Source organism: Centrocercus urophasianus, unplaced genomic scaffold, assembly GCF_019232065.1.
Source record: "Centrocercus urophasianus isolate 14NV4802_14NV808 unplaced genomic scaffold, USGS_Curo_1.0 seq_17, whole genome shotgun sequence".
NCBI classification, from domain to species: Eukaryota; Metazoa; Chordata; class Aves; order Galliformes; family Phasianidae; genus Centrocercus; species Centrocercus urophasianus.
Window position 1 is genome coordinate 18,017,057 of NW_024884722.1, and position 26,079 is coordinate 18,043,135.

General features: G+C 44.1%; 3 protein-coding genes across 9 annotated transcripts in view; 1 reads left to right on the forward strand and 2 right to left on the reverse strand.

Annotated features, from left to right (window-relative positions):
• SEC31B (SEC31 homolog B, COPII coat complex component) overlaps positions 1–12,854 on the reverse strand; it is a 32,511-nt gene extending 19,657 nt beyond the window's left edge. The window contains exons 1-10 of one of the 7 annotated variants that reach the window (XR_006168635.1): positions 8,968–9,458; positions 8,797–8,885; positions 7,129–7,252; positions 6,697–6,892; positions 5,844–5,939; positions 4,835–4,975; positions 4,206–4,348; positions 3,853–3,952; positions 1,447–1,608; positions 374–526 (exon numbers count right to left, since the gene is read on the reverse strand). Coding sequence is in view for 5 of the 7 variants with exons in the window: in XM_042817664.1 (XP_042673598.1) it covers positions 374–526; positions 1,447–1,608; positions 3,853–3,952; positions 4,206–4,348; positions 4,835–4,975; positions 5,844–5,939; positions 6,697–6,892; positions 7,129–7,252; positions 8,797–8,875 (1,194 nt within the window). In the remaining 2 variants the exon portion in view is untranslated. Of the gene's footprint in view, positions 1–373; positions 527–1,446; positions 1,609–3,852; positions 3,953–4,205; positions 4,349–4,834; positions 4,976–5,843; positions 5,940–6,696; positions 6,893–7,128; positions 7,253–8,796; positions 8,886–8,967; positions 9,459–12,189; positions 12,412–12,765 lie in introns of those variants that run through there. The other 6 variants (XR_006168636.1, XM_042817664.1, XM_042817665.1 and 3 more) reach the window with 6 other exon arrangements.
• Positions 12,855–13,867: 1,013 nt separating this feature from the next.
• Positions 13,868–16,830, reverse strand: NDUFB8 (NADH:ubiquinone oxidoreductase subunit B8). Its single transcript, XM_042818629.1, has 5 exons — positions 16,716–16,830; positions 16,450–16,576; positions 16,091–16,190; positions 14,879–15,034; positions 13,868–14,176 (listed from the first exon to the last, which is right to left on the reverse strand). The coding sequence occupies exons 1-5, from the start codon at positions 16,813–16,815 to the stop codon at positions 14,084–14,086; spliced, it is 576 nt and encodes a 191-aa protein (XP_042674563.1). The 5' UTR covers positions 16,816–16,830; the 3' UTR covers positions 13,868–14,083.
• A 208-nt stretch (positions 16,831–17,038) lies between these two features.
• Positions 17,039–25,444, forward strand: HIF1AN (hypoxia inducible factor 1 subunit alpha inhibitor). Its single transcript, XM_042818628.1, has 8 exons — positions 17,039–17,217; positions 18,282–18,532; positions 19,334–19,482; positions 20,479–20,624; positions 21,128–21,234; positions 21,631–21,694; positions 21,927–22,037; positions 23,071–25,444. The coding sequence occupies exons 1-8, from the start codon at positions 17,050–17,052 to the stop codon at positions 23,113–23,115; spliced, it is 1,041 nt and encodes a 346-aa protein (XP_042674562.1). The 5' UTR covers positions 17,039–17,049; the 3' UTR covers positions 23,116–25,444.
• The last annotated feature ends 635 nt before the right edge of the window (positions 25,445–26,079 follow it).

Sequence of the window (26,079 nt, forward strand, 5' to 3'; positions counted from 1 at the left end):
AGACAGAGAACAAGTCAAGACAGGCTGAGGGAATAAAGAGTTTTGATTTAGGAGGAAAAGGGGGAAAAAATTAAATACTGAACAGAGAGGAGAAAGACAGAATAGAAACGCATATCACAGCCTACAAAGACAGGATTTGTGAGTCTTTCTTAGCTCTTAACTTCTACTTAGTCTCCTTTTCTCTGCCCCAGGACACTTTCTTGTTAGAAATACATCCAAATGTTGAGCAAAAGAGCTTACCCAGATGGGAAAACACACTGCTCCTTAAACAAACATTAAGACAACCAGCAGCAGGAAGATCAAAAGGTTTTGCTTAAGAAAGGGGTTACATCACTAGAAGACACTAGGAGCATTTTCAGCGAAAGATACTTACTGCAAATGAAACACCCACAGGCCTGCGAATCCACTTGGGTGGCTTTTTTAATGGTGGAATCAAGGTGGTTTGAGCTACTTGCTCTGGCACCTGCAAAGGAGGAAGGGTCTGTCCCGTGCCAAATGGATCCAGGTTGTTGAAGGAGGAAGAGATCTAGAATCAGACAGAGGAAAGGATAAGATATAATTCAATTTCTCTCTGTAATGGACTAAGCACCAAAAGAAAAAAAAAAAAATAGTGCTAATAATTAATTACTTTCTTCATCAGCAAGGAGAGAGACAATGACAGAACATCTTTCTGAAATACAACCAAGCCCTTTGTAAGACAAAAGGTATTACTGAATAGTCCTCAAAATTATTTCTCAAAGCTTCACCTTCAGAGATTTTCTAAGTTTTCCTAAGTTTTCCTTAGCAAGACAAAACTCCCCAACAAATACTGCTTAGTGTAGCACCCAGCTCATAAAAAATAGAGGTTGCAAAATTGTTTTATGCAAGACAGTGACAAAACATGGTCAAAAGTTGTCAGTCTGTTTCCTGTATTGTTCATTGCTGTTTCTTTCAAAGGAGTTAGTTTTAAAGACTTTCTCAAGCTTTTATACTACTTTGACAAAGCTAGTGAAATAATTTCTCCATACTTTACTGCCTAGATGAGAGTATGTCAAAACTGACCTCTGATCTGGATTTCTGACATTTAGGAAGTTGATGAGAATATATACAATGCTGTTTACAAGCATTCTTTATTTTTAAAATTATTGGAATAGATTTGGTGTTTGCTAAGGATAAGCTTGACTAGATCATAGGACATAGCTCCAAAATGCAGCTGACTAGAATGTCTGAAAGAAAGCAACACAAACCTTGGCAAGGTAAGGTTGCCAGAGGTTCACAGGCAAGATCTACATGTTTTATTTTTCAAGTCACTCAGCCACTTGAAAGGAAGCTTATTCCAAAGAAAGACCATTTCCTAAAGAACAGCTAAAATTTAACAGATTGGTTACCCTAAACCTTAAAAGATACAAACAAATCATACCACCACACTACAGAGGTACCAGTAGTATTAACTTCTGGGTCCTTTACCTTGTCAGCCTGTGTCTTCTGCTGGGCTTCTAAGTTCCCACCCATAACAGAGTAAATGTTAATCCATCCATCAAAAGTGGCAGCAGAGAAGACTGAAGGGTTCCTAGGACACCACTGGACATCAAAGCACCACTGACTACGAATGGGCAACTCATAAACCACCTATCACAGAAACAGAGAAGACTGAAGCATATAACATAGTTTGCTTTTCCCAAATTGCTAGCCCACTCTCAATTTACATATCACTATTGAATAAAAGTGTGACACAAGTATTTTATTTTCGCTTCTTGAAGAATGCATTTGCAATATCAGAACTGTAGCACACTTAGCCCAAACAGAATGCTGTTAACAATGGGATTCTAATTGTAGAACACAACTGACTTGCTACTTTTGGATTTTGTTCTGCTAAGTATCAGAGCACAATAACATTGTTGCAACTGCTGTTAACCATTGAACATCAGAAAACCATGCAAGAAAACCAGAAGTCAATAAGCAAGAAGGTGTAATGAGCAAGAACACGTGGGCAGAAATTATAGAAAGAAAAACTTATGGAAGAAAAAAGTAGAACGAGAAACGAGGATTGCAATAGCTGCAGACAAACCACAAAGGATATTACAGCCAACAAATCTCTGGTCCAGCAATTAAAAATACAAAATTCAATTAATGGCCCATTCATAGATTTCTTGCCTACCTGGGGCAACTCACTAACACAACCTTGACCACAACCTTTGACCTCACTGGAGCCTTTCAATACCTAAAGGGAGCCTACAGAGGGGAGGGGAATCAACTCTTTGAAAGGGTTGATATGTGTAGGACGAGGGGAAATGGTTTTAAGTTGAGGGAGGGGAGATTTAGGCCAGACATCAGGAGGAAATTCTTTACCCAGAGAGTAGTGAGGTTCTGGAACAGGCTGCCTAGAGAGGTTGTGGATGCCCCGTCCTTGGAGGTGTTCAAGGCCAGGTTGGATGGGGCCCTGGGCAGCCTGGTTTAGCATTAAACATGGAGGTTGGTGGCCCTGCATGGGGCAGGAGGGTTGGAGATTCATGATCCTTGAGGTCCCTTCCAACCCTGTGATTCTGTGTAAACCTCCAAGTCCGTAAAATGAAGGTATCTGCTTTGTGCCTCACAGGTAGAAAACTTTCCAGCATAAAGAATCCCAGTTTTGTTCTGTGTGATGATTATTTGTGTTGTCTGTTTGCAGGTATAAAACCTTGCATTTACTTATATTAAAATGCAGACTGCTCTAAAAGAATAAATCCCCTCCCCCCCCCCAAAAAAAAAGCAAAGAAACCAATGCTACCCCTAAAATTAGCAGATCAGCCAATCTATGTAAATGCCCTGTCCTTATTACTGAAAACTCCTAGTTCTGGTATCATTTGAAAATTTTCTAGTCGTTGGCACAAAGTCAAACAAGCACCCTAAAAATAAGCTGCATTAATGCCTTAGCTTGAATTTAGACTCTGTAAATCTACATGGACGCATAAAGACAAGCCAGCTGCACTAAAAATGCTTTTTTAAGTTCTTCCTCAAAAACAAAGGGAAAAGACTTCAGTAAGAATTATACATTTCAGAGTCTGATTCTCTTCCAGTCATCAACTACCTGTATGGAAAGAGCTCCAAAACCCATGAAACTGCAACAGCACACGTAGTGTCTTTTACAAAAGGAGCAACCTTTTTTCATGCCTCCATGGCAAGTGGTCAGACATCAAGTTGTCCCACGAGGTGAATCCACTCTGAAGCTCGCAGGCGTACTTTGTTCAGTATTGTAAAAGCACTTTCCCTGCGCTATCGCCAAGATCCACCCAGCAAATTTTGTTCAAAGTTCAAATTTCAGTTTTATCCAGAAACTCAGCACTGAGTGAGGAGGCATGTTGAGAATTTTTTACACAGATTTACTTTAAATGCTTAAATTTAGCGTGAAGCATAATTTTTTCAAAAATGTTAATTCTGAGATACAGGTAAAAAACTACATGTGAAACCACTGTGCTCTGAATAAAGTTCGCAAGCATATTTAATTATATTGTTCCCTTCTGAAGGACCACAAAAAACGATCCTTGCTCCCATTTAAGTTCCCCCCATCTTCTAGTACTCTTGGAGAAAGAAACAAATGGACATAGTGAACACTGTGTGTGAACGCAGAGTAGACTTGATTTGCTTAAATAAAGTTTTAGTCAAAGTTTGTGTCCATGACCTCTGGACACAGATACATCAGAGAAAATCTCTGCTTGTTGTTTTTAGTCAGGATACGGACAGCATCGTCATTTTATCCAAAAAAGAACAGTGCAGAAGACATAGTGGAGGAAACAACATTGGCATTCCACACAAATACAAAAAAGGGGTCAAACACATAGTATAGCACACAGGCTTGTATGAAGAAGACAAGGTGTACTTATAGTAGTTAAGTACCTCCCCTGTACTGGGGTTCCAGCACAAGATCCGGTTGTCTTTGGCGCTACTCAACAGCAATTCAGGGTCAGCCTGGCACCAGGAGACAGACAGAATCCCCCTAAAACAGACCGGAAAGAAATCAGTGGTACTTCATAATCAGCCTTCTCTCTCACTCTGTCAATAACAAGTGCTGGTGCATGTTGGTTTAAGTTCAGAAACACAAGTTTTCATACCTGCTTCAACCAGACTCATCTGTGAAACAAAACAACCTAAAATAAATAGCCTCACTGCTCCAAAGCCGGTCTTGCAGATGCTGGCCTCTGAAAGATGGAAAGATCCTTGAAAAGGCAACGTGACAAGCAGGCCCTCACCTAGTATGTCCTTCCAGCTGGCTCAAAGGTGAGGTAGCAAAACGTAAGTCCCATATTTGGATCACTGGCAAGCGGTCATCCTCAGAGGAAAGAACTAGCTGGGTTGCAACTTCTGGGTGCCAGGCCATTCCTGAGCAATGCATCTCGGGACAAAAACAGCATAGGATGAAAATTCAGCAGCGCAAGCTGGCAATGGCACAAATGGCCAAGAGCCACTTCTTTCTGCAAGTAACTTGCCTAGAATGCTTGACATAGAGCAAGTCTAGCAATACCTTACTATGAGAAGCAAGAATTTCTACTTTCTCTATACAGCCAAAAAACTAACCAATAGAAGTTGGATGACTAGGTCAAAGTTGACTGAGGAAGACAGCTAGGATAAAAATGAAGGAGGCTTCTCATAAATGAGACACAAACATAAATGTAAAACAAGGGCACTGTGTACTTCAGGAATAGGTAGGAGACTTGTTTTTGCAGTTTGTTAGGAAGAGAGAGAGAAGTGTGCTTTGATGCTGTAGCTCCAAGAAAAAGTCACAACAGCTCCCACGCTACAAGTACTTGAACCCAAGAGCTGTGCCACTGCTTCGCTGTGGTGCCATGTCATAAGCAAGTCAGAATCAGTCTTCACTCACTCTGTTACTGTGGTCACTGACTTTGATGATAGGTTCATTCTTCCTGAGGTCCCAAACCACTGCCTTGCCACTGGGGTGAGCGGAGGACAGAATATGCTGCACCTGCCGATTCCAAGACACCACACTGATATCTTCATGAGGCTGCAAAGATAGAAATGGCCACAGGTCTATTATCTCTGTGCTGAGGAAGCACTAATCACAGGATCTGACACTAGACTAACTAGAACCTGCAAAACATGTAAGATCAGGCTGCAGACTAGAGAGAACTATAGCTGAGAGAATATTAATGTTTTTACTCTGACTCCCATGAGAAACATAAATGGAAAAATGACCTTGTGCAACATTTCAGAAGTGCAGTGAGATGGAAAATGGTACAGCATTCAAGGCTAATCGATGTTACTGTATCTCCTGCAATGCAGGAGATAGATAGGAAAGGAGACAAATGCGAGGCTTATTGGAGAAAAAGCTAACCTGCTTTTAGACAAGTTTACTATGGTTGTCCTGAATAACATGATCATAATCAGCTTATTCCCTTTCAAACTCAGGAAAAATTATCTAGAAATAACAGCTGAGAAGCATTAAATGGCTCACTGGCCACGCTGGGTATATTTTGCCTTCATGGAATATGAAAAGCTTCACATGAAGCCTGAAGTAAATTGATTCCTCAGAGAAAGCACAATAAAGCATCATTAATCCAAAACACATGCCCCAACTGCACCTTAAGACAAACTGGTCAGGTACCCAATGCAAATTCACAAAGAGCTTACTCATCCATGCAAAGTGCATTGTTCCACAATTTATTAGCCTACCTCACCTTCCTTACAGCATTCTTTCCACCCCCTCAAAATGAAGCCTATCAGTTATGATTCATCTTTCCCCTGACAAAGGTCAAGCTTATTCTCCCTTCACAGACTAACTACACCAAGATGATTCCATACAGTCACACGTTTTGCCTTCCCTACTGAGATATACGACTGCGGTGCTATTGCCTGGAGGAAAACTCATTTACCTGTGATTTAGTTCCTGGAGTCATAGGCACACTGAAGTTATTCAAGTCCCAGATGAAAATTTCAGAATCATTGGCTCCAGAAGCCAGAAGATTGCTCTGCAGAAAAAAAAAGAAAAGGTCATCTGAGTTTCCTGCTTATGGGGAAAGAGGACAGATTTCCTAAGAATAAGCATAAGCAAAAAAACTCAAGACTTCCACAGCCAAATAAGAGTTCTATTTAACAGATGCCTCTAAGATTATAAACTGAGCATGTTTCTGGCCTCTATGTCTTCAGCTGTGCCACGATAGAAGCTTATTTAAAATTTGTCTAGCAGGCAACTAGATTTGCAGTTGAATACCTTTAATCATGAAACTTTCACACAGGTCTGGAAGCCACTGCCTCTGGCTAGCTAAGCCTTTGCTCCAGGCATCAGAAAGTGCAGGCTTCCCAAAACAGTTTGTGTTCACAGACCAATTTGCCTTTGTGCTGCCACAAGAACTCGTGTTCTGTCCAGTTTTTGCTTATTTTGCAGCCTCTTCAAGCATAATCAAAACCCCACTGCATTAAACACTAATTGGAAAAAAAAAAAAAAAAAAAAAAAAAAAAAAAGTCCTGCCTTCAGAAGGGCAATGGTCCAGCTTGTAACGGCATTACAAGATATGTTTTGTTTTGAGGTAAAATGAATCAAGGTCACAGTGTAATCCAGTAACAAAGCTGTGAGCGGTGCCCTAATCAAAGTTCCAAATCAATCTTGTGGCACAACTAGCACATCTCTTTCAGGTTAACTATTGTTCCTACAGTTAATAAATCTGTACATACAAGGGAAAAAAAACCAAACCCACGTTCGTTTGTAAGTATCTTTATGTGACATACCTGGAAAGGATTGAAGTCAAGAGCTCGAACAGGCCCTGAATGCTTCTCTGTCTGCCCAATCACAGGATCACTCTTTGAAGCCAAGATCCGGTGTGCACTGTACATTGTCAGTACACCATTTTCCCCTCCACCAATGATCACTCCAGAGGATTCTGGGGACCCATTTCCAAAGTTACCCCAGATCAGCTTATGAAACCTAAAGAAGAAAATAAAGTCAGCATAGGCTACAGTATTTGGTGGAAGTCAAGACATTTTGCATTACCAAACCTCCAATGCGATTTGTGTGAAGTCAAAAATATTTAGTCCTTGATGACAGAGAGAAACTGATTCAAAAGATCACTTTCTACCCTGAAAACAAATCCCCTCTCTCCTTTTTTGTACCAGAAAAACCCCTCTTCAGTTCCACTGGGCAATAGCATGAGACACTGATACCTGTTTGAGGCAGGAAGCGTTCCTTTCTGCTTCATGTCCAGAGAGGGATCCCTGAAGTCAACCTCAAATATTTCCAAGGTGGCATTTGTACTGAAGGATGCATCCAGTTGCTGGGCAGATGTTCCTAGCAGAAGTACAAGGGTAGTATTTAGAACTGACACTTTTTCAAGATCACTATATATAAACAAGGCACTGGTAAACTTAGTAGTCAACACATCATCAGTGCTGTGCCTATTCAGGGAGAGGACATATGCAAGTACCTCAGAAACAGGAACTAGTACAACTGAGACTTTAAAAGAAATTAAAAACTCTTCAAGAAATTCTGGGCATGAGGATCACTGCTATGCAAGTATTTTCCTCTCTTTTAGATAGATATACTTCATGTACCTTATCTAAACTACCACAGTTCCTGATATTAAGTTGTAATTGAAATTACAAATACAGTTGCTTTTTCAGATCCAGGTAAAATTATGCTCTTAAATATTTCTGTATACTACTCAACTTTGACCAGAAGTCATGATCATAAGTTCTATACTTAGCCTACAACAAAAGCTCTCCAGTCTTAAGCCAACAAAGCACTCCTTGCAACCCACACAGAAACAGTAGTCACTCAGTGATGGCTTCCTTCTCCCCAGTTTAGGGAATAAAAGTTAAAAATAGATTTAACATCACCTAATGAGACACTGCCATGCAAATAATTACCCAGCTACAACAGGGATGCTTTGTAACTGCCTATGGCAAGAGAAGAGCCCAAGGGATCATAAAAAAGCAGTACAAACAATAAACTGCAGCTTCTGATCTAAAACAGATTGAAGCCAAGGCCTTTGGTCCAATCAAAACTCTGGTCTTAGTAGAGAAACTCAAAATAGAAAATCTACCCCAAAAACAGTAATGCTGCTTTTAAGGCAAAAGCCAAACTTTAGTTGGCTTTTGTAGTCTTCTGAGAGCCATTGCTGAAAAAAAAAAAAAAAAAAAAAAAAAAAGCAGGACAATATGTCAACCCTGCACAACCCAGACAGACAGCAGACAGGCCTGATTACTTCCCACACTGGGTAGACAACGCAAGCTGTAAGATCCACATGGACGCTAAATTCACCTACTTCCAACTCTGTGAACGTGGTGATTTTGTGCTTCAGGAAATAATATGGTTATAAAAATTGTAAATGATGGTTCTGCAGAAGCATTGAAAACTGAATGTAAACCAAACCAAGTGGTATTAGGAAGAAAAGAATTTTATTCTTTGGCTGTCAAGCTACTTGATAATGACTGAAAACCAACAAACTGAAAGTGAGCTTAAGTGAACACGATTAGGGTGCATTAGTTCCACAGATATACTACGTAACTTTAATTTTTTTATAGCAAGCAGGCACTGGAGTTCATACAGACTTAATTAGAAGCTAGATCAAAAAAGCAATGTATTCACCCTCTGAAAAATGACTGCTCTTTAAGGTGTTAATGCCAGGCATAAAAAATAACCTCCATAGGGATGTCACTTAAAAAAAGTGATAATGTTTTCAGCATATTAAGAGATAATTTCAAGAGATAATTAAAGTAGGAAATCCTGAAAGTCTGTTTTTTTTGTTTGTTTTTTTCTTTTTACAATACAGCTCTACTTAAAGTCTCTCTGTGATTCATACTCTGAGTTTATTGAATCGTGAAGAACTTTACCTGTTGCTAGATAAATGGGGTGGTTGTTTGCAGGACTCCAAGCTTCTACAGCAGTTCTCTCAATTTCCTTTAGCTTCATTTTCTAGGCTCTAGAAGAAATTTCACACAGTTAAATAGCTAGACAAAGCCAACATGAAAATAACCACAACAGTAACAAAGCATACTCCTTACAGTGGTATCGAGAAAAAAAGCTCTCTCTCTACTGAGAGTAATTATTTGCTGCTTCCTGAGTTAGTACAGTTTTACTGGTACAAATTAATTAAAACACAATTCCTGCTGTCTGAACCCAGAGTTTCCTTAGTGCATGTCTCTTTTTCATATACTCCAGTTACAGGAGAATTTCAGTGAAAGGGAGGGGATCCGAATTAAACAACGCACTCAAGTCTTCAGCCCAGGCTGGTTTAAATCAGCAGCAGAAATTCATTTAAATGTATTTGTAAAGCACCAGTTGCTCTCTCTGAACACGCCGGTGTCAGGACACATAGGAAAAAATGGAGCAGATAGAATCTAAGGACAGGGTAAATTCCAAACAGCAAAGCGATGTGGCAACAGAAAACGAAGTGCAACGCTACCACATGCCAATTTAATTAATGTACTTTGCTCTCACACCTCAGAGAAGCCAAAGGAAAAATCATTTGACCTTCTGCTTCAGTTTGTAAATGGTAGCAGAAAGGAGAGAGGAAGTGACCCAGAATTATCCATTGGGTTTCAAGCCCAGCTCTGACCATAATTCTTTTTACTGAGACTGAGTAGCCAGACACACACCCATACAAGGGCAACACAACCTCCCAACATCACTGCAGAGACAGTTAGGCAATAATGTAGCAAAATAATTGAAAGACAAACATCAACAGTGCACAGTCAGGAGACTTCAACATTGAGTACAAATATAACTGCTGTTCCAGGTAGGATCTCCTTCCTACTGGGTAGAAAGCAGCCAGCACCAATCAATTCCAGGCCTTTCAGGCACATAACCATTAGCCAGGCTGTTAGTTTAGTCACATCCCGAGCCCACGTGGTCTCTCCGTCCAGATGCAGGATAACAAATGTCAATCATACAGAGTTTGACCATAGACCAGAACACGGACGCTTCTTCCTGGTCTCCTTCATAAAGGTAGCTTGCTGTGCCCAGCCCACTGCCAGGCCAAAGCATATTAAGAAAAGTTTTGAAAGTCTTCCATCATCTTGACGGCCTCCAACTGACAGTTACCCCATGCAGAGACATTTGGTCAGCAGCATTTCTAGGACTCAGACCTCATGTCTAGTAACTCCAGCCTCAGCTTATTCTCTGTCGCCAGTCAGAAGGGTAAGGACATATTCCCACTTCCTCATGTCATGCCAGGACATGCTGTTTGAATGCTTTTTAGCATTCATTTTTTAGGGAGCACAGTCACAGAGAAACACTGTCCTGGCCTGCTCCCCTTTTCAGCAGTGAGGAATGAAAACATCTCCAGAAGGAGCCTCAGGAATCTGCTAGCAAGGGCCTAACGCAAAAACATCCTTACTCCATCAGAACAGGGGTGTCAGGCAGCCAGCGTGTTTCCTATCAGTCCCCTCCCTGCCTCACCGTCCTCTGCTTGAGCTCCATCAGCTGCAGGAGCCAGATGCACACGCAAGCCTCACTGCTTTACTTTGAAATGACAACCTCCTGCTGACCCATTAACGTTATTACATTATGGCCAAGAGACTCCCTCTTCCTGGTAAGTAAAACAATGAAGAGTGTAACCACCAAACTCCTGGCTAGGTGAATGTTACAGGCTTCCTCCCTCTGCTTACCCTCTGTGCTGGATAGGCTGCAGGGATGGCTGCCACAATCTGTATTTAACAGGCAAACTCAAAGACAAACTCACAAAACCATAAAAACCTTACGGACTGATTGCCCAGCTCTTCTTGTCAATAAAGCACTAAACATTTTGCATAAGAAAGTCAGCATTATTGTTCTCTTTTCACAAAATTCTGTTAGAACAAAACTGGAAGGTAAAACGTCTTGCCCATGCTAACTCACTCAGATACAGGAAAGCAAACAAGTGGCTTGCCTAATAAATTGGCTGAACATCAACAGGACAACTGCAGGAGTATTAGACAACAGGAACTGGACAGCTTCTATGTCCCCAGCCATCAAGGCAATGCAGCAGTAGGCCCAACAGATTTGAGGGCCCACAGAAGACACACGGGAAGCCAGAAGATCACAGTATCACGCCCTAAAGCAAATTCTACTATTTCAGCTCCATTGCAGCAGTACCAATGCAGCAACACTTCCTTAAATCCCTGGGCTCTAAGTCCATAAGGTAAGAAGCCCTGACTTGAGTCTTCCACGATCCTTAAAGAAAGAAAAGGCTCTTTAGCAACCTCTTGTGGTTGTCTGAGAAAAACTCACAAGTAGCGGACTCTTCCACAGCACAATTTTTAAGGAGAGATTGCCACCTGCTGTCATCTCCCAAAATAGCACCTAAGACTTCTGAGAAAGCTCATGCTTTTCTTACGACCTTTAATTAATTAGCCATGACAATTCCACCTCCCACTCCTCCAGAGGAACATCCGATTACAGACACAATGCATCAGCGGATCTCAGCCCAAGTGGCAGCAGCAGAACAGAAGCAGTGCTCCCCCAAAGCCTCTCCCAGCCTTGCTTTCCTGCACAGTGTCCTTAAATGGTAACAACGCCTGCAAAGCCAAACCCGGCCCTGCCGGGCACCGCTCACTGCTGGGAAATGGAGGGCACGGGTAGTAGCACATGCTCTAATACCGTGATGGATTACACGCGGTGCTGACAGGGGCAGAATTCCTTATCTACAATAGCTTGAAACACTTGTAAAAGACCAAGCTGACCTTCTATCTTCTGTTTGAATCTCAGAGCTGCCACAATAACCAACCCCGATGCCACTCCTGCGAGGCCTCTCTCCTTCCCCACCCAGGACTGTCAGTTTGGCCCTACTCACTTCTCCAGTCCCCCACACCACTGGGCATCAAACCATTCCCCCTTCATAAAATCATTAAGGTTGGAAAAGACCTCTACAATCATTGTGTCCAACCATCCCATCACCACCACCGTGCCCACTAACCATACCCCTCAGTGCCACGCCTCCACGGTTCTTAAACACTTCCATGGATAGTGACACCACACCCCCTCGCCCCCGGGCATCCCGCTCCTTTCAAGAGCTCCCGGTGATGCTGCCCTCCTGCACAGCCCACGAAGGAAGCTGCCAGCCCGACCCACTGTAACCAATCACACAGCAGAACACAACACTCAGCCAAGGTCACCTGGCAGCAAAGCAAAGCAGCAAAGCAAAGCAGCCCCCCGGAACCGACAGAGGTCATAGGGCCACGGCACAGGAGCTGAGATGCAAACTGCGTGACGCCCCACACCCCAGGATCAATCCCAAGCCCTCGCACCGCTCCTTCCTTTCCGCAGCTCTCCGGCATCGCAGCCTACAGCTCTTCCAGGTGCTTATTATAGACCCAGATTACAGGCGGCACAGGCACTTAATCGCGGCTAATCGCCGGCGCTGCCGAGGCGGGGTCGCAGTAGGGCAGGGCTCGGCATTCCTCTCCGACACCATCGTGACACGGAAAGAAACTTCTGAGTTTCGTGCACTCCAGCCACACGCCTAAAGAAACTTGTCACGCTGAGAGCACACTCCAACTGTCGCCAGGCACGCTCTGCGCACGGCGCGCGCACACGTACCGGGGCGGCGGAGGACACCGGGCGCAGAGCCGCTCCGAGGGCACGGGGCCGGCCCGGCGCACCCAGCGGTCACGCGCGCCGTGCCGCCGGGAGAGAGGGACGGCGACGGAGCCGCGGTAACGCCGACCCGAGCGGCGGAGGCGGCTAGCTCGGAGGCCGCGACGTCGGCCCGCGGGCGGTTCCCGGGGCAGAGCGGTGCGGAGCAGAAGCGGCCGCTCGGTGCCGGCCAGGGTGGGGGCGAGGAGGGACGGGGAGGAGAAGGAAGGAGAGGCCGCGGCCCTTACCGGCTGCCGGCCGTCCCGCCGCTCAGTCCCGCAGCTGAGCCCTACGACGGTGGCCGCCGGGAGCCCAAAAGGCGCCGCCTCCGAGGAACGCGCCCCGCCCGCTGCACTGCGCACGCGCCAGCGGCGCCTCCCCGCGGCTCGGCCGCAGATGGAGTGCGGGCGGAGTTGCGGCGCGGTGCCTACCGCTCAGCGTCCCCAGGAGCGCCTTCCTGTGCACAACACGTTGTTTCGTGGTCCCCGCACTTCAAAAAATTACCCGAAAAACTCAAACCCCGCTGAGGTAAAGCACCGTTGTTTCCAGCTTAAAAGCAGGAGCCAGGCAGCGCGTGGATTGCTCAGCACTGCCCAAGAGGTCAGCCTTATTTACAAACACTTCTGTGTCCTAGGACTCGGTCACCTCATTTCCTTGCATACACATCCCTACAGAAATGACACAGAGACCAAACTGCCCTTTAGAATGCCGTTATGAGGTCTTTTCTTACACTGGTAATTGCAAATCGTTTCCTGTAAATGTCCGCTTCCCGTAATGCACACAACTGAATGACAGCAGGGTGCTGACAGCAGAGCAGGGAAATGGAACTTCTATCACACACCTATGTGGAAGGCATTGCCCCCTTTAGCAAAGAGGGAAAAGCTTATGGCAAAGGGTGGAGCTAGAAAATAAAGGAGCTTAATTAAACTATGCATAACTTTCCCAATCAAACAGGGAATAACACCACAGGAGGCCCTTACCTGAGCTCCGGCTGTGTAGCACACAGCTTGAGCACCTGTGCTCTCAGACCTGAAGTCCAGACCAGAGCTGGGTTTGTTTGCTAGCTTTTTTTTGGCAGGCTTCACTAAAGTCATCTACAGCAGGAAAAGATCAAAGCCAAATCCCACTGAGGAAGGACAGTTATTCGCATGGAATGAGACTCCCAAAATCTGGCACCTACACTTACCAGACCAGACATTTCACATCAAGTTATATGTTATATGTTCAATTCCAAGCTGTATCTCCAGTAAGCCACTTAGTAACAAGCAATATCTTCAACATAAACAGGTTTAGCAAATACACCTTCTACAAAAATATTTATAAGCCAGAAGTTTGCCCCAAATGCCTGTCTAGAAAAATGGCAAATAACATTTAATTCCATTGGCCACTGCTTCACCTTTTTAAAACAACAGAAGACAACTAGCACAATAGGTATAATTGATATATTTCACTGCAGTTAGTGGTTCAATGTTGAAGAACAAGCATTAACTTATGCTGCAGTGAAAACTAAAGAAGATGCCAGCCCCAGCAGAGCTAGTGCAGGATAAAAAGCACTTCCAGCAGCTTTCAGATTTTGTAGTGCGTCACAACTGGTGGCTCTTTATTGGGGTCCCCTCCTTTCTCCAGATACAGATCATTGAAGGGATACTGCTTCGGTCCCTACAAAGACAAAAAACAGCAGCAAATACACCACATTCAAACAAGCAACTTAGGAGGTAAGGAGAAAACATCTCATTCAACTTCCTCCTCAGTCTCCTCTAAGACCCCTAACCTTTCCCCCTTAAAAAAGAAGGCATGTCAGCCACTCCTTAAATTTCAGTGTAACTGCTTCAGTAGAAATATCAGATCAGGAAATTCAGGCATTAGAGGTTGGGTTGTTTTTTTGCAAAAACCCAAGCCTTTCAACAGGGAAATATTTAATCAACCAACAGTTCATCTCACAGTGTGAGGATAACGCATTGCAAGAACTGTTTGCTTGTTTGTGTTCAGACTCATTTATCAGTAGTATTCAAAATGATGCAGATCATTGGAGAGAATGAAAAACATGGGGCTAGAGAAGAGGAAAAAGGCATTTCTCATGCACATGGGCACACAGGCAGTAGAAAGCCTAGACCAAAGGATGGATCCCGTAAGAAAATTAAAAATTAGTTCCCTGGAAATGAGAACTGCTCATTGTGAAACAACCTCTGAACTCAACTGAGCCAGCCAACAGAGTAACTTAGGTTGAATGAAGTGTCTCTTGTTGCCAGCAGGGTTTCACATCCACACTCACCCAACTGCAGCAGAAAATACTCTTTTGGCCATCAGCAGTGACAAGCAGCACAGCTATTTTCCCTCCCTCTGCCCAAGAGTATCACTCACCACAGGCCTGTAAGATGGATAGATCTCTCCAAGAGCAAACATGACCAGCATGGTACCCAAAAAAATCAGGAAGTGGTTGCGCATAGTATGCCATGGAACTGGAGTAGGTGATGTATCAACACGATTCCGAATATACATGTCAAAGTCCCAGTGCATCTAAAGAATAACAAGAACAAAGAAGGATACAGATTTACCAGCAGTACTCAAGCTGCTTTTACCTAGAACTATTTACAACATTCTCAATCACAAAACTGCTAGAAGTTACCTTTAATCTCCACCACACAAGTGGAGATAAAGCCACAGAGGCAATAATTGCTTACGGTAAAACAAGGCTCCGAGTTCCATCCTATGTTCATACCTGGCAATCATGCTTAATTATAAGACAGGAGCAATGTTTATTTATATGCATAATCACTCCACTTTAGATTTATTCCCCAGCACAGTTGAGAAGTCTTGGTAGAAACTGGGACCCTTTTTTTTTTTTATGAAAGATCGGTCACACATCTGAACAGAATTAGCAGCTGTATTCCAAACAAAGAAGCAACCACCTGCTATTTGGAAGCTGGTTCCTCAAAGTAGGTAAAGCACCTGCTGCTACTCCTTAAGAGTAAGGGCAGTAGGAAGCCACCTCAAGTAGTAAACAAGAGCCAGTTCTTACAACTAAAAATCTTACCCATCTTAAGGGCAGCATTACCTATACGTGCCTTCACGTGCTGACCAGCACAAAAATACAGAATCACCACAAGGTTTTCTATGTGGTGCTTCCTACAGACACTGCAACGCAGACTTTAAACTCTACTCTGTGATACACATGCTAGTAAGCTCTTGCATGTTTATACTATGATGTATTACATCACAAACTTATATAAACTCTACTTCTAGTAAAAAGAGCTCAAGTCAACTACCAACTCAATAATAACAGCTAGATTCCAGTCCTTCACAGAAAGGCCACATACTAACAGAAGTGCTTACTCCTGACCAGGAGCTTGAGGAGCTTAACATAATGAAAGTTGACACAGATGCTTTATTTGAGCAGGTTTCTCCTGATGGTCACAGCCTTTACTTCTGACTGTTCCTGCACTGTGTGTAACACCCCCGTGCTTGTGGATGTGTTTGAACAAGGAATAACAAAGCAAGCACAGTAAGGATGCCCACGTAATGCCATTCAGTAACAGCAGCACTGATGCTGAACGCTGTTGCAGGTGTTCTCACCGGCTCTCCCCAGTTGTGCCTCACATCTGGCTGGTCCCACTGGTACCAGGGGTCTCGCTCATGTATGGACTTATTAGGGAGCATGGGATAATCACCATACCTGTGAAAAACAGACAAAACCCCACAGCTTCGAGAAATCTGTATTAATTTTGGCACATTTGGCACATAATATATATCCATATACATATCTACATATGAATCCTCGTGCACATATATCTTTTTGAACACACACCTATGCCAACACACCCACCGCTGCAATACCCACGCGATGCCTTCCAAGCCCACAGACACGCAGCAGTGAGGAGTGCAGCAGGCTGCAGCCAGACCCCGGCCGCAGGGGGCAGGGGCTCCCAACTCACCCGAAGCCGTCGTCAGGGTAGGGCTGGTAGTCCTCCACTCGCATGTTGTACTTCTTGGCGGCTGCCGCCCGCTCCTCCGCCGTTCTTGGGTATGGCCCGGGCAGTTGATCCTTGGTCAGACCCGAAGCTAGACGGAGCGGGGCAGTGGGCGCAGGCCCGGCCGGGAAGGGCACGGCGCCCTCACAGCCCGCAGGCCTCAAGGACGCCGCCCATTCCGCCGCAGCCGCCCATCCCGCCGCGGCCCCCCGCTCCCGGCCGCCCCTTACCCGCCCGTGCCCCTGAGGGCGCCGCAGCGGCGGCCCGCGCCGCCCGCAGCCAACTTGCTGCTTGCTGCCAGAGGACACCGCCGCGCCCGGCCGCCGCCATCGTCCCGCCGCGCAGCGCTTCCGACGGTGGCTGGCAAGGACAGAAAGGAAGAGAAGAAAAAGCGAGAGCCAGGGCCGGCCCTCCGCCAGAACCACCACAACGCAGGGGGGCGCCATTAGCCTCTATTCCCACCTCCCGTCTCCGTGGTGCCCTTCCCTTCGCTTCCGGCGTTGCCGTGGGCGGGCATCTTCCGCTTCCGGTTTTCTAGTTCCGGGTTCCCCGGCCGAGGCGGTGATGGCGGCGGCCTCTTCCTCCTCTTCCTCTTCGGCGGCGGGGTGCCGGGACGGCCCAGCGGGGCCTGGCTGGAGCGATTCCCAGTTCCGCCATTACTCTTTCGAGACGCGGCCCATCCCGCGCCTCAGCCACAGCGACCCCCGCGCCGAAGAGCTCATCGAGAACGAGGTGAGGCTGGGAGCGGGCGGCGCTGCTCCTCCTGCCGTGCGGAACGGAGCCCGCGGGGCAGCTTATGGGCTACGGGGCGCTTCTGGCGCCTGTACTATCCGTTCCGCCTCCCGACTCGTCCCTCGGGACTGCCGCTTTCTTCGCTCTGTGTGCCCCGCTTGCCCTCTTCCCGTGCGGACTTGTAGCCCGCCGGGTTCCCGGTTCCGTTATTTGTTATTATTCCTTCTGGTGCTGCAGCCTTGGCTTTTGTACGTATAGGAGCTTTTGCTTTATTTACTTAAGTTTTTTGAGCGGAAATCACGGAAATACTGTGTAAAACCGTGTGCGTGCAGTTATTGTTGAAGCGAGTGTGGCCACAGATGTGAAGTTTGCATTGCAGTGGCTGCTCTTCTATTGGTTCTGGAGGACAAGCTCAGAGCTTGGTAAGATTGCCAGGTTTGGGGCCAGCAGTCCAGCAGGAAGGGGTGTTGTGTTTGCACAGTGTGAGAATATAGCAGGTGTCGTTCTTGTTTAGGACTCTTAGTGTTTGTAGACGAGGAGACAAATAACATTTTTTGCCTTACTTCTCTAGTGGTTTTTTGGGTAGAAGGGAAGTTATAATCTCAGGTTTTGGATGGTTGTATTTTGCAGTTTTTCTCCATGAAAAAAGCAATAAACACTTTCTCTGGATTTAGAATTACTTTTTTTTGCCAGTATTTACCCCTTAGTTGTCAGAGTGGAAATGATGAGGCAGAATTTGTTTCCTTGCTACGTGACAGAACCAAGCAAATCTGAAACAGTCCCCAGCTTCTGTTTGCCTAACCTCCCATGTTAGAGATTAGCTAAATAGATAGCAAAATCTGTCCTGTTGCTACTAGGAGCTGGCTGTGGGAGCAGTCACCACTTATTTAAGACTTCCTGTTGTGTTTTGTGTGTTTTTCTCTCCAGGCCAAGGCATGTCATTGCTCTAAGTGTCTTTTCCAATTATAAATTTTAAAAGAGAGTTTGTAGAGCTGCAGTAACAAACGTGATAGTTTTCAAGTTTAAATGATCCTTGAATCACTGAACTTCCTGTTTCTCTCCAGGAGCCAGTGGTGCTGACGGATACAAATCTGGTTTATCCTGCCCTGAAGTGGGACCTGGACTACCTCCAGGAAAACATTGGCAATGGGGACTTCTCAGTGTACAGTGCCAGTACACACAAATTTTTGTACTATGATGAAAAGAAGATGGCCAATTTTAAGAATTTCAAACCTAAGTCAAGTAGGGAAGAGATGAAGTTTGCTGAGTTTGTGGACAGACTTCAAGAAATACAACAAAAAGGGAGTGCTGAGAGGTAAGTGATAGGTAGAAATTCCACCATTTCTTCAGGTCTCCACAGGGCACATTTCAGTGAGAGCTGGTGATAAAAACCTTTCAAACTTCATTTTTATAGGCATTTCCTGCATAGCTGCCATTTGACAGCAGCTGTGTTAGCTTACTAAAGAAATATGTGCCCTCAGTTCATGAAACTAGAGGAGGCCTTATGCATCACTTGACTTTGACAAACTGTGGTATTGGTAGAGGAGCTTTGAGGATAAAAAGGTGGAGGCTATTGAACTCAACCTTTTCATAGAATACTGAGGTAAATTGTCTTAACTTTTTCTTACAGAGATGAGGAAAAGTTGACTGTGTGCTGTGTGTTTGTAGGTGATGTCTGCCTAACACAAACAGCTTGATACTGAAACATGCTGGATTTTCTGAGCCTTTGCACGTTTCTAGCTCGTTGCAGATGACTTACAGTGCAAACATCTAAATGAGGATTATTTGTGAGTGTTTTTGTGAGCCAGTCTGTTTAGGGCTTCTTCCTCCTGCACCTGTGAGGTGGTATTTTTGATCTAAAATTCCAATTTTCCCCCTTTGGTTGTTCATATGGAGTTGTATTCTGCTTTGCTGTGTACCAGGGAACCATTTGGCAAACTGTGGGAACTTTTTGAAGCCATTCATTTTCACAGCCATGTGTAGTGCTGTTAAAACAAAATCTCTAGGAGTTATATTTCTTTGTCTTTGAAGTCTTTCTTAAGAGATGTGGAGATGCATTTCTGTGTTCATCATAAAGCTTAATATTTGCTTCCTGCCTGTCTTTGGGGAAATACAGACTTTACCTGCAACAAACTCTGAATGACACGGTTGGAAGGAAGATTGTGGTGGATTTCCTTGGCTTCAACTGGAACTGGATTAACAAACAGCAGGGGAAACGTGGCTGGGGTCAACTGACTTCTAACTTGCTGCTCATTGGCATGGAAGGTAAGTAGCTTCCTATGAGTCAGGCAGAAGATTTGGTTAGCAATTCTGTGAGTTCCTGAAAGTCTTTCAGATGGATTTTCAGCTATCTCCTAAGCATTCTTCCCCAGCAAGCAATTGAAAGCTTTCAGTTGGAATGGGACTGTTGTCACAGCTTAGGTTATAAAAAGGAAGAAACCAAAATGAATAGTTTGCTTATTGGGAATGCCTGGAGGTAATCTGCTTGTGGAAAGGCTCTAATTGATACTACAGGGTGATTATTGTGATCGTATTTTGAGACCTGGTTGTTGTTTGAATACTTCAGATGCCATAGATTTAAAATGTCTGCAGTCTAAGAGTTTGTAAGATGAGTAAAGTTAGCCTTCTGGACTTCTATTAGAAGTGGCAATGTCTCCCCTAAAGGAAAAAACAGATGTGTATAAAATGACTTACTGTATTTTAATATAATCAAATTTTAAGATTTGATTATATTTAAGATCTGGTAATAATAGTCAAGCTTCATAACCGTTAATCAGTGCCTGAGACAGTAGGAGGGGGTTGTATTATGAAGCCCAAATGACAAGGAGGTTTGTTTACTTGTTTTCTTGCAGAATTACTAGGACTTTTCTTGGAATCGGGCTGTTAAACTCCTTTTCTCTAGATTAATAATAAGTTGTAGAATTGACTATAAAAAATTCTCAGCTAAACAGACTATCTTATGAAAAAGCTTCCCATCAACATTTGCCATCTGCTGTTCATGGAGACAAGCTGGAAATCCTAATCCTGCAGAGCATAAATTGCTGAATATGGATTCAGCATGGCAATTGTGTGTGGGGTAACAACTGTTCAGTAATGACCGACTGATAAAATGATCAGATTGTAATGTTCCTGGAATTATTTTCCTTTCTTAGTTTTCTTGATTTGTGGAAGAGTATTTACAGTCTCCAGCAAGGAATAGAACTTGCTTCAGTCTCTCATAACTACACAGAAGTGTCTTGATTATCTTTTCTCTCTGTATAGGGAATGTGACACCAGCTCATTATGACGAGCAGCAAAACTTCTTCGCTCAGATTAAGGGTTACAAGAGGTGTATCCTTTTTCCTCCTGATCAGTTTGAATGCCTCTACCCTTATCCTGTGCACCACCCATGTGACAGACAGAGCCAGGTGAGAGTTGCAGATCTGTTTTCTGCTCCATGGGAAAACAAGGGTATTTGTGAAGATGCTGTGTGGAAAGAATCTGTATTACAGTTAAAGCTGCATAGAGCTTCTGAGCTTTGCAGCACCTGTGCTCAGATCTGTTAACTATTGGATACACTGAGTATAGGTGGGAGGACAGGAGGTGTTTCTGTCTGTGTGTGGTCCTGACTTGCAAGCACTAGGATTATCAACTTCTCTCACTGATAGCACATCTGGTCTTCAGCAGCTGCTTCCTCTATTCTGATTCATAGATCACTTGACCAAAGATAGATTTGCTTGGAGAGAAACTTCAGGACTCTTACTGAGTTGGTAGTACTTTCTGGATGTGCAGGAGCATACTATGGAGTTAAGATGGAAATGGGATTGTAAAAGCCAGGAAAGAAAGATAGGGAGGAATTTCATTCTGTGGCCAAATAAGGACTGTCACAGCAGGAAGTTTTTCTAAGTATCTTAATGTTTTGTTATGTTAGGTGGATTTTGACAATCCTGACTATGAGAAGTTCCCAAATTTCCGGAGCGTGGTTGGCTACGAGACGGTGGTGGGTCCAGGGGATGTGCTGTACATACCTATGTACTGGTAAGAAAGATGGAGGGGCTGCGCAGTGACCAACAAGTCGGGGTTAAAAAGTTTTCTTTAAACTCTTGGGCTGGCTCTTAGGAGAATTTTGCTTTGCCTCTTCCAGCAAATATGTCATTTTCTGTTATATCTTGGGCCAGCCTGCTTCCTTGCTTTAAGATGAGAGTGATGATTCTTCCTGATGTTACCTTGCTGTGTGTGCTCTCTACTAATGTGCAAGAAAATGATCTGTATTTAATAGAGGAGTTCTCCAGAAGTTCTGAGTTCTTCATGCTGGAGGTATAGGGCCAATTTTGTCCAGTGCAGTCTGAATTCATTCAGCCAAACAATCTGCCTATAAGCTGTAGAAATATCTTCTCAGTAGTTCTTTTTTTTCCTTTTGATCTTTCTATGCAGGTGGCACCACATCGAGTCTCTCCTGAATGGTGGGATTACCATCACTGTGAACTTCTGGTACAAGGTGAGCACAAGCACCTTCCTGCACCTTGGATATCTCTGTTGCAGACGACTGTTTCGAATAGAGCTCTATTGGCACGTGCTGTCATTGTGAGATCTTCTTTGCAACAAACTGTGTGCTTTAATGTTGAAAACTACTTTGTGTTTCATGTGGTGTGAAGAGCTGAGTGGCTGGGAGAAGATTGAATTAATTGCCAATTCAGTAAGCATGCAGTGAGCTACTTTTGGTATTTCAGGGTGCCCCGACCCCAAAGAGAATCGAATATCCATTAAAGGCTCATCAGAAAGTGGCGATAATGAGAAACATTGAGAAGATGTTGGGAGAAGCCTTAGGAAGTCCACAAGAGGTACAAATGAGAACCAAATAGTTGCTGCTGTTGAAATGGCTGTAGGCTAATGCAAAACTTAAGGTACAAGCTATTTGGCTCTGCAGGTGTTGTCACAGCACAGGCAGGAGAACACAGCTTTACTCTTTTGCTATAGTTGGTTCTTTGTGCTGTCTTCAGAATTCTTCTTGGCTTGAAAAGTGCAAACTCCTTAAATTATAATTCTATAGAGGAAAACTACAGGCAATAGAATAACTGTTCAGCTTTAAGGAGAAAGATGTACTTTGGCTTTGGGCAGTATCAAGAAAATGTTGCTCCCAAGCTATCTTAAGTCTCCTTGCAGCAACAATATCCAGTATATATAAATAAAAATGATTTTGTTTTTACCTGCTGAGTCCAAATCTCTTAAATTGGAAATAACTCTTCCGTAGTTGTGTGCTTTCCCCTTAATCCCAGTCATCTCTACTTTTTTCCCCCCCAATTTTAATTAACTGATATTTCAAAAACAGTGGACTGAAGTACTGATATATGCTTTTGAAGATGTCATGTTGATCTGAGAGTGAAAATACTGGATATGAATATAAATGCTTTCATAGTCTGTATCCCTTACCACTGTGCAGGAACTCTTCTTTGGTTCAATAATGTGAGGTCAGTCCTGTCCCCTGCAATTGTCTTGCTACTGTAGCATGCGTAAGGTCTTCCCAACAGGCAGTGCTGAGAGATAGGAGTGGTCTTGCTTGAAAACTGTACTAGCCTAATGACCAGAGTGGATTTAGCTGTGAAGAATATCTCTTCTCTAACATGCAAAAAGCAACCCCTGATGAAGGTTGGCTGTTTTTCATAGCGTGTTCTGAGAAATCATATGCAGGGAAGTGGGAAAAAATGTCAAACCAATACTATGCATGTAGTGTTTTGGTGGCATCTGAAGTTGAATATTGATATCCTCTGCGCTTGGGCACTTGACTCTTAAACTGTCTAGATGTGAAAGGAGCATGCTGTGCAGTTGCCTCTTCTCTGTAACTATCTTGTCTAACTGTGTTTTTGCTTTCAACAGGTGGGTCCCTTGTTGAATATGATGATTAAAGGACGGTATGACTAAATGCCTGGCTGCCCAGGTGACTGATGTTGCAGCTGCTTTGTTCACAAGCAATGGAAGATACTGAGAGCTAGTATTGCACGCAGCACTTAACAGACTGATGGGTTTCCTGGCCCATCCCTATCCCTGCCCCACTACAATAAAGGGGGCTACTGGAACTGCAATACCATTAGTACCCCGATCATCCTCCACTGTCATCTGATTGAACCTCCCAAGAAAGAGTCTGCACTTACTGGAAGCTGGATTCATGCTCACTAACTTTTTTTCTTCCTCTGCTCTGTTTGCCACAAAAAGAAGCATGGCTTCTGGCACTCAGATGTTGCTTCAGGATTTTCAGGCATTTGAAGAAGAGTTTGAAGGGGAACTGGGATCGATTGTTTCCTCAGCCTCATGGGGTTTGGGCCTTTTGGCTGGGTTTACATGTTGGTGCCTGCAGTGGATATGTAATGGAAAGTGACAGGTTTCACAGTTCTTTGTTATCAGAGGACCTGTCCGTGCTCAACTCTGGCACCTTTTTGTATAGCAGAGGTGAAAAAGTGAAATGATCTTGTATGATGAGTAACTGGACAAATGATTCAGTTTCTTTAACTCAAGACATCTGTGCTTGAGACTTTGTACAGGGTAGAGAGGTGAAAGTGAATTAATCAAGTATGTGAGCACCAATTCCTGTGCTCTCCAAGTGTCTGTTGTAGGAGTCTAGATAAACCTTCAATCCGACAGCAGTTTTAGGGAGTGAAGACTTCTCTCCCACTCTTAAGCTGCAGTGTTTTAAAAGGGGATGAGGAATTGTGAAGTGAGATAGATAAATGTCAGGCCAGTCTTTGAGTCTTGACTGATCAAGCCATGTCTGAAAAAAAAATTCTGTGGTAGTGCTGAGAGAGACTATAGAGATACAGTCAGACAGGTACAAAGTCTCCTTTATCCCCATCAGGGATGCCAGCTCCTCAGACATTTTGCCCTTTTTACCAAACCTGCAAAATCTCGAGTGTGTGTGGCTGCACGCATGTTTGTGTGATGTTGTATGGTTCCTGTCCATCAGTTTAATCCATGCCAGTGTGATGTTCCCTTCTTTGTGCAGTCACTTGAAAGAGGTCAGGGCTTTCTGTTTAATTGTAATTAAGTTTATCTTAATCCTTCTTGCATTCTGGAACTTGGCATGGCTGGAAGTGACAAGACTGGGGCAGAGGAATAAGAGGAGCTTCTGGTTGAGTTTTGCTTTCTTCCATCTCTGCTGCAAAAAAAAAAAAAAAAACAACAAAAAAACAAAACAAAACAAAAAAAAGCCAAACACCTTAGGCTCATATGGAGGCTGGCTTTTTATTGCCCAGTGTGCACTGCAGTGCTGTTCCTGATTTGGAGATAGTGCCAAGGACTTGTATATCTAATGCAGTTGTAATGGGTCCTAAGAGTATAGATGGGAGAAGCTATTTTTTTCATTAAAGAAAATAGTGAGGGATTTTTTTGTTGTTGTTGAGACTTCCCATTACTTTCCCCTTTCTTCAGGTCTTATTGTGACACAGGATTCCGATAAGTGTTGAGAAGATGCTGCTCGATAAGTGCTCTGGCATTGGCCTCATCTTTTGCAGAGATAGCTCATGCACCACGAGCTGTGAGGTTTTCTTGCACAAAGGTGATAGACTTATTGAACTGGAGGTTCTAGGGGCTAGTTTTATGGCTGCTTGCAGGTCAGAGCAAATGAAGTGTAACTGGCAGCTACAGAGCCCTTGTTTAGGAAATGTACATGTCACAGAATAGTCTGACTGCCGTGTTACTTGTTGCAGATTCTGCCAAATGAAGGTTGCTCACCTGGATGCTTCTCAATGCTTAGTGTTTGGGCAGGTGGGGAAAAAGGCTAGTCTGCTGACTGGCCCAAAAGAAGGCCTTCCCAGGAATCTGGGAAGTCTCTGCCTTTGCTTGAAAGATGCTCAAATGAAATCCCATCTCTGTGCTATTTATTTATCACACAGTAGTCTCCAGTACTACTTGTTAGACACCATCAATTCCTGGAGCTCAGGGTGGGAGTTCATGTCCCGTGTGGAGAGAGAATGGTACATACGTAACTTTAGGATCTTTTTTGTTTGCCAAAGGTTTAACTTTTAAAGTGTCTGAACAGTTTTTGCTGCACTTGACTTTGTGAAAGCTCATTTACAATGCACTGATGGACTGACTCTCCCCTTCCGTTTTCACCTTGTGCTTTCAATGCCCCTTGCCATGGTATTGGGAAGCTGTGTGTGTTCTCTGCTAGGGGTGCGTGTGTGCAGGGGGTGGGGTGTGACAAACACACGGTACCTTCTGAAGTGTAGTTCTTAAATACAACCAATGTTGAACAACAGAACTGTGTGGCTTCTATTTTATGAGTAAAGCTGCATAAAGGGATCTACATAGGGAGTTACTTTTTGGTCTAATAATGTCACATTTTTTCTCAGCTGGTAAAGTCTCCTGGTCTCAGAAACTTCACAACAGCATTACCAACTGCATTTTCACGATTTACCCCAAGCTTGTCCCCATAAGCCTGACAGGAAAGCTGGGTATAAGATGGAATCTTTAAAAATTGTTGTAAGAGAACTGTTAAGACACAGCCTAAACTGATTGAGCACCTGGTGTGTGTGTGGGGGGGGGGGGGGGGGGGGGGGGGAAGGGAAAAAAGGGGGGGAGTGGCCAGCCTGGGAAGCACAGGTGCAAGCAATTCACCTGTGCCTCCCACCTGGCTGAAACGAGTGGGTGCTGGGCCCTCTCTGGGCTCATTTAAGGGCTAGCCTCTGGAAGGAGAACATCTCCTGGATGAAGGCTACTTCCTGAGAGGGGGTGTTCTGTAACCGGAGGCCTTGTCACCAGTTGGGTGAGTTGTCTTTTTCCTACAATATGATTGTTACCAACGACGTTTTGCTTAGTATCACAAAGAATTTATCGGAAGCAATTTTGTAGCTTCCAAGGACCAACAACTTATCAACTGCGTGTACTGCTAGG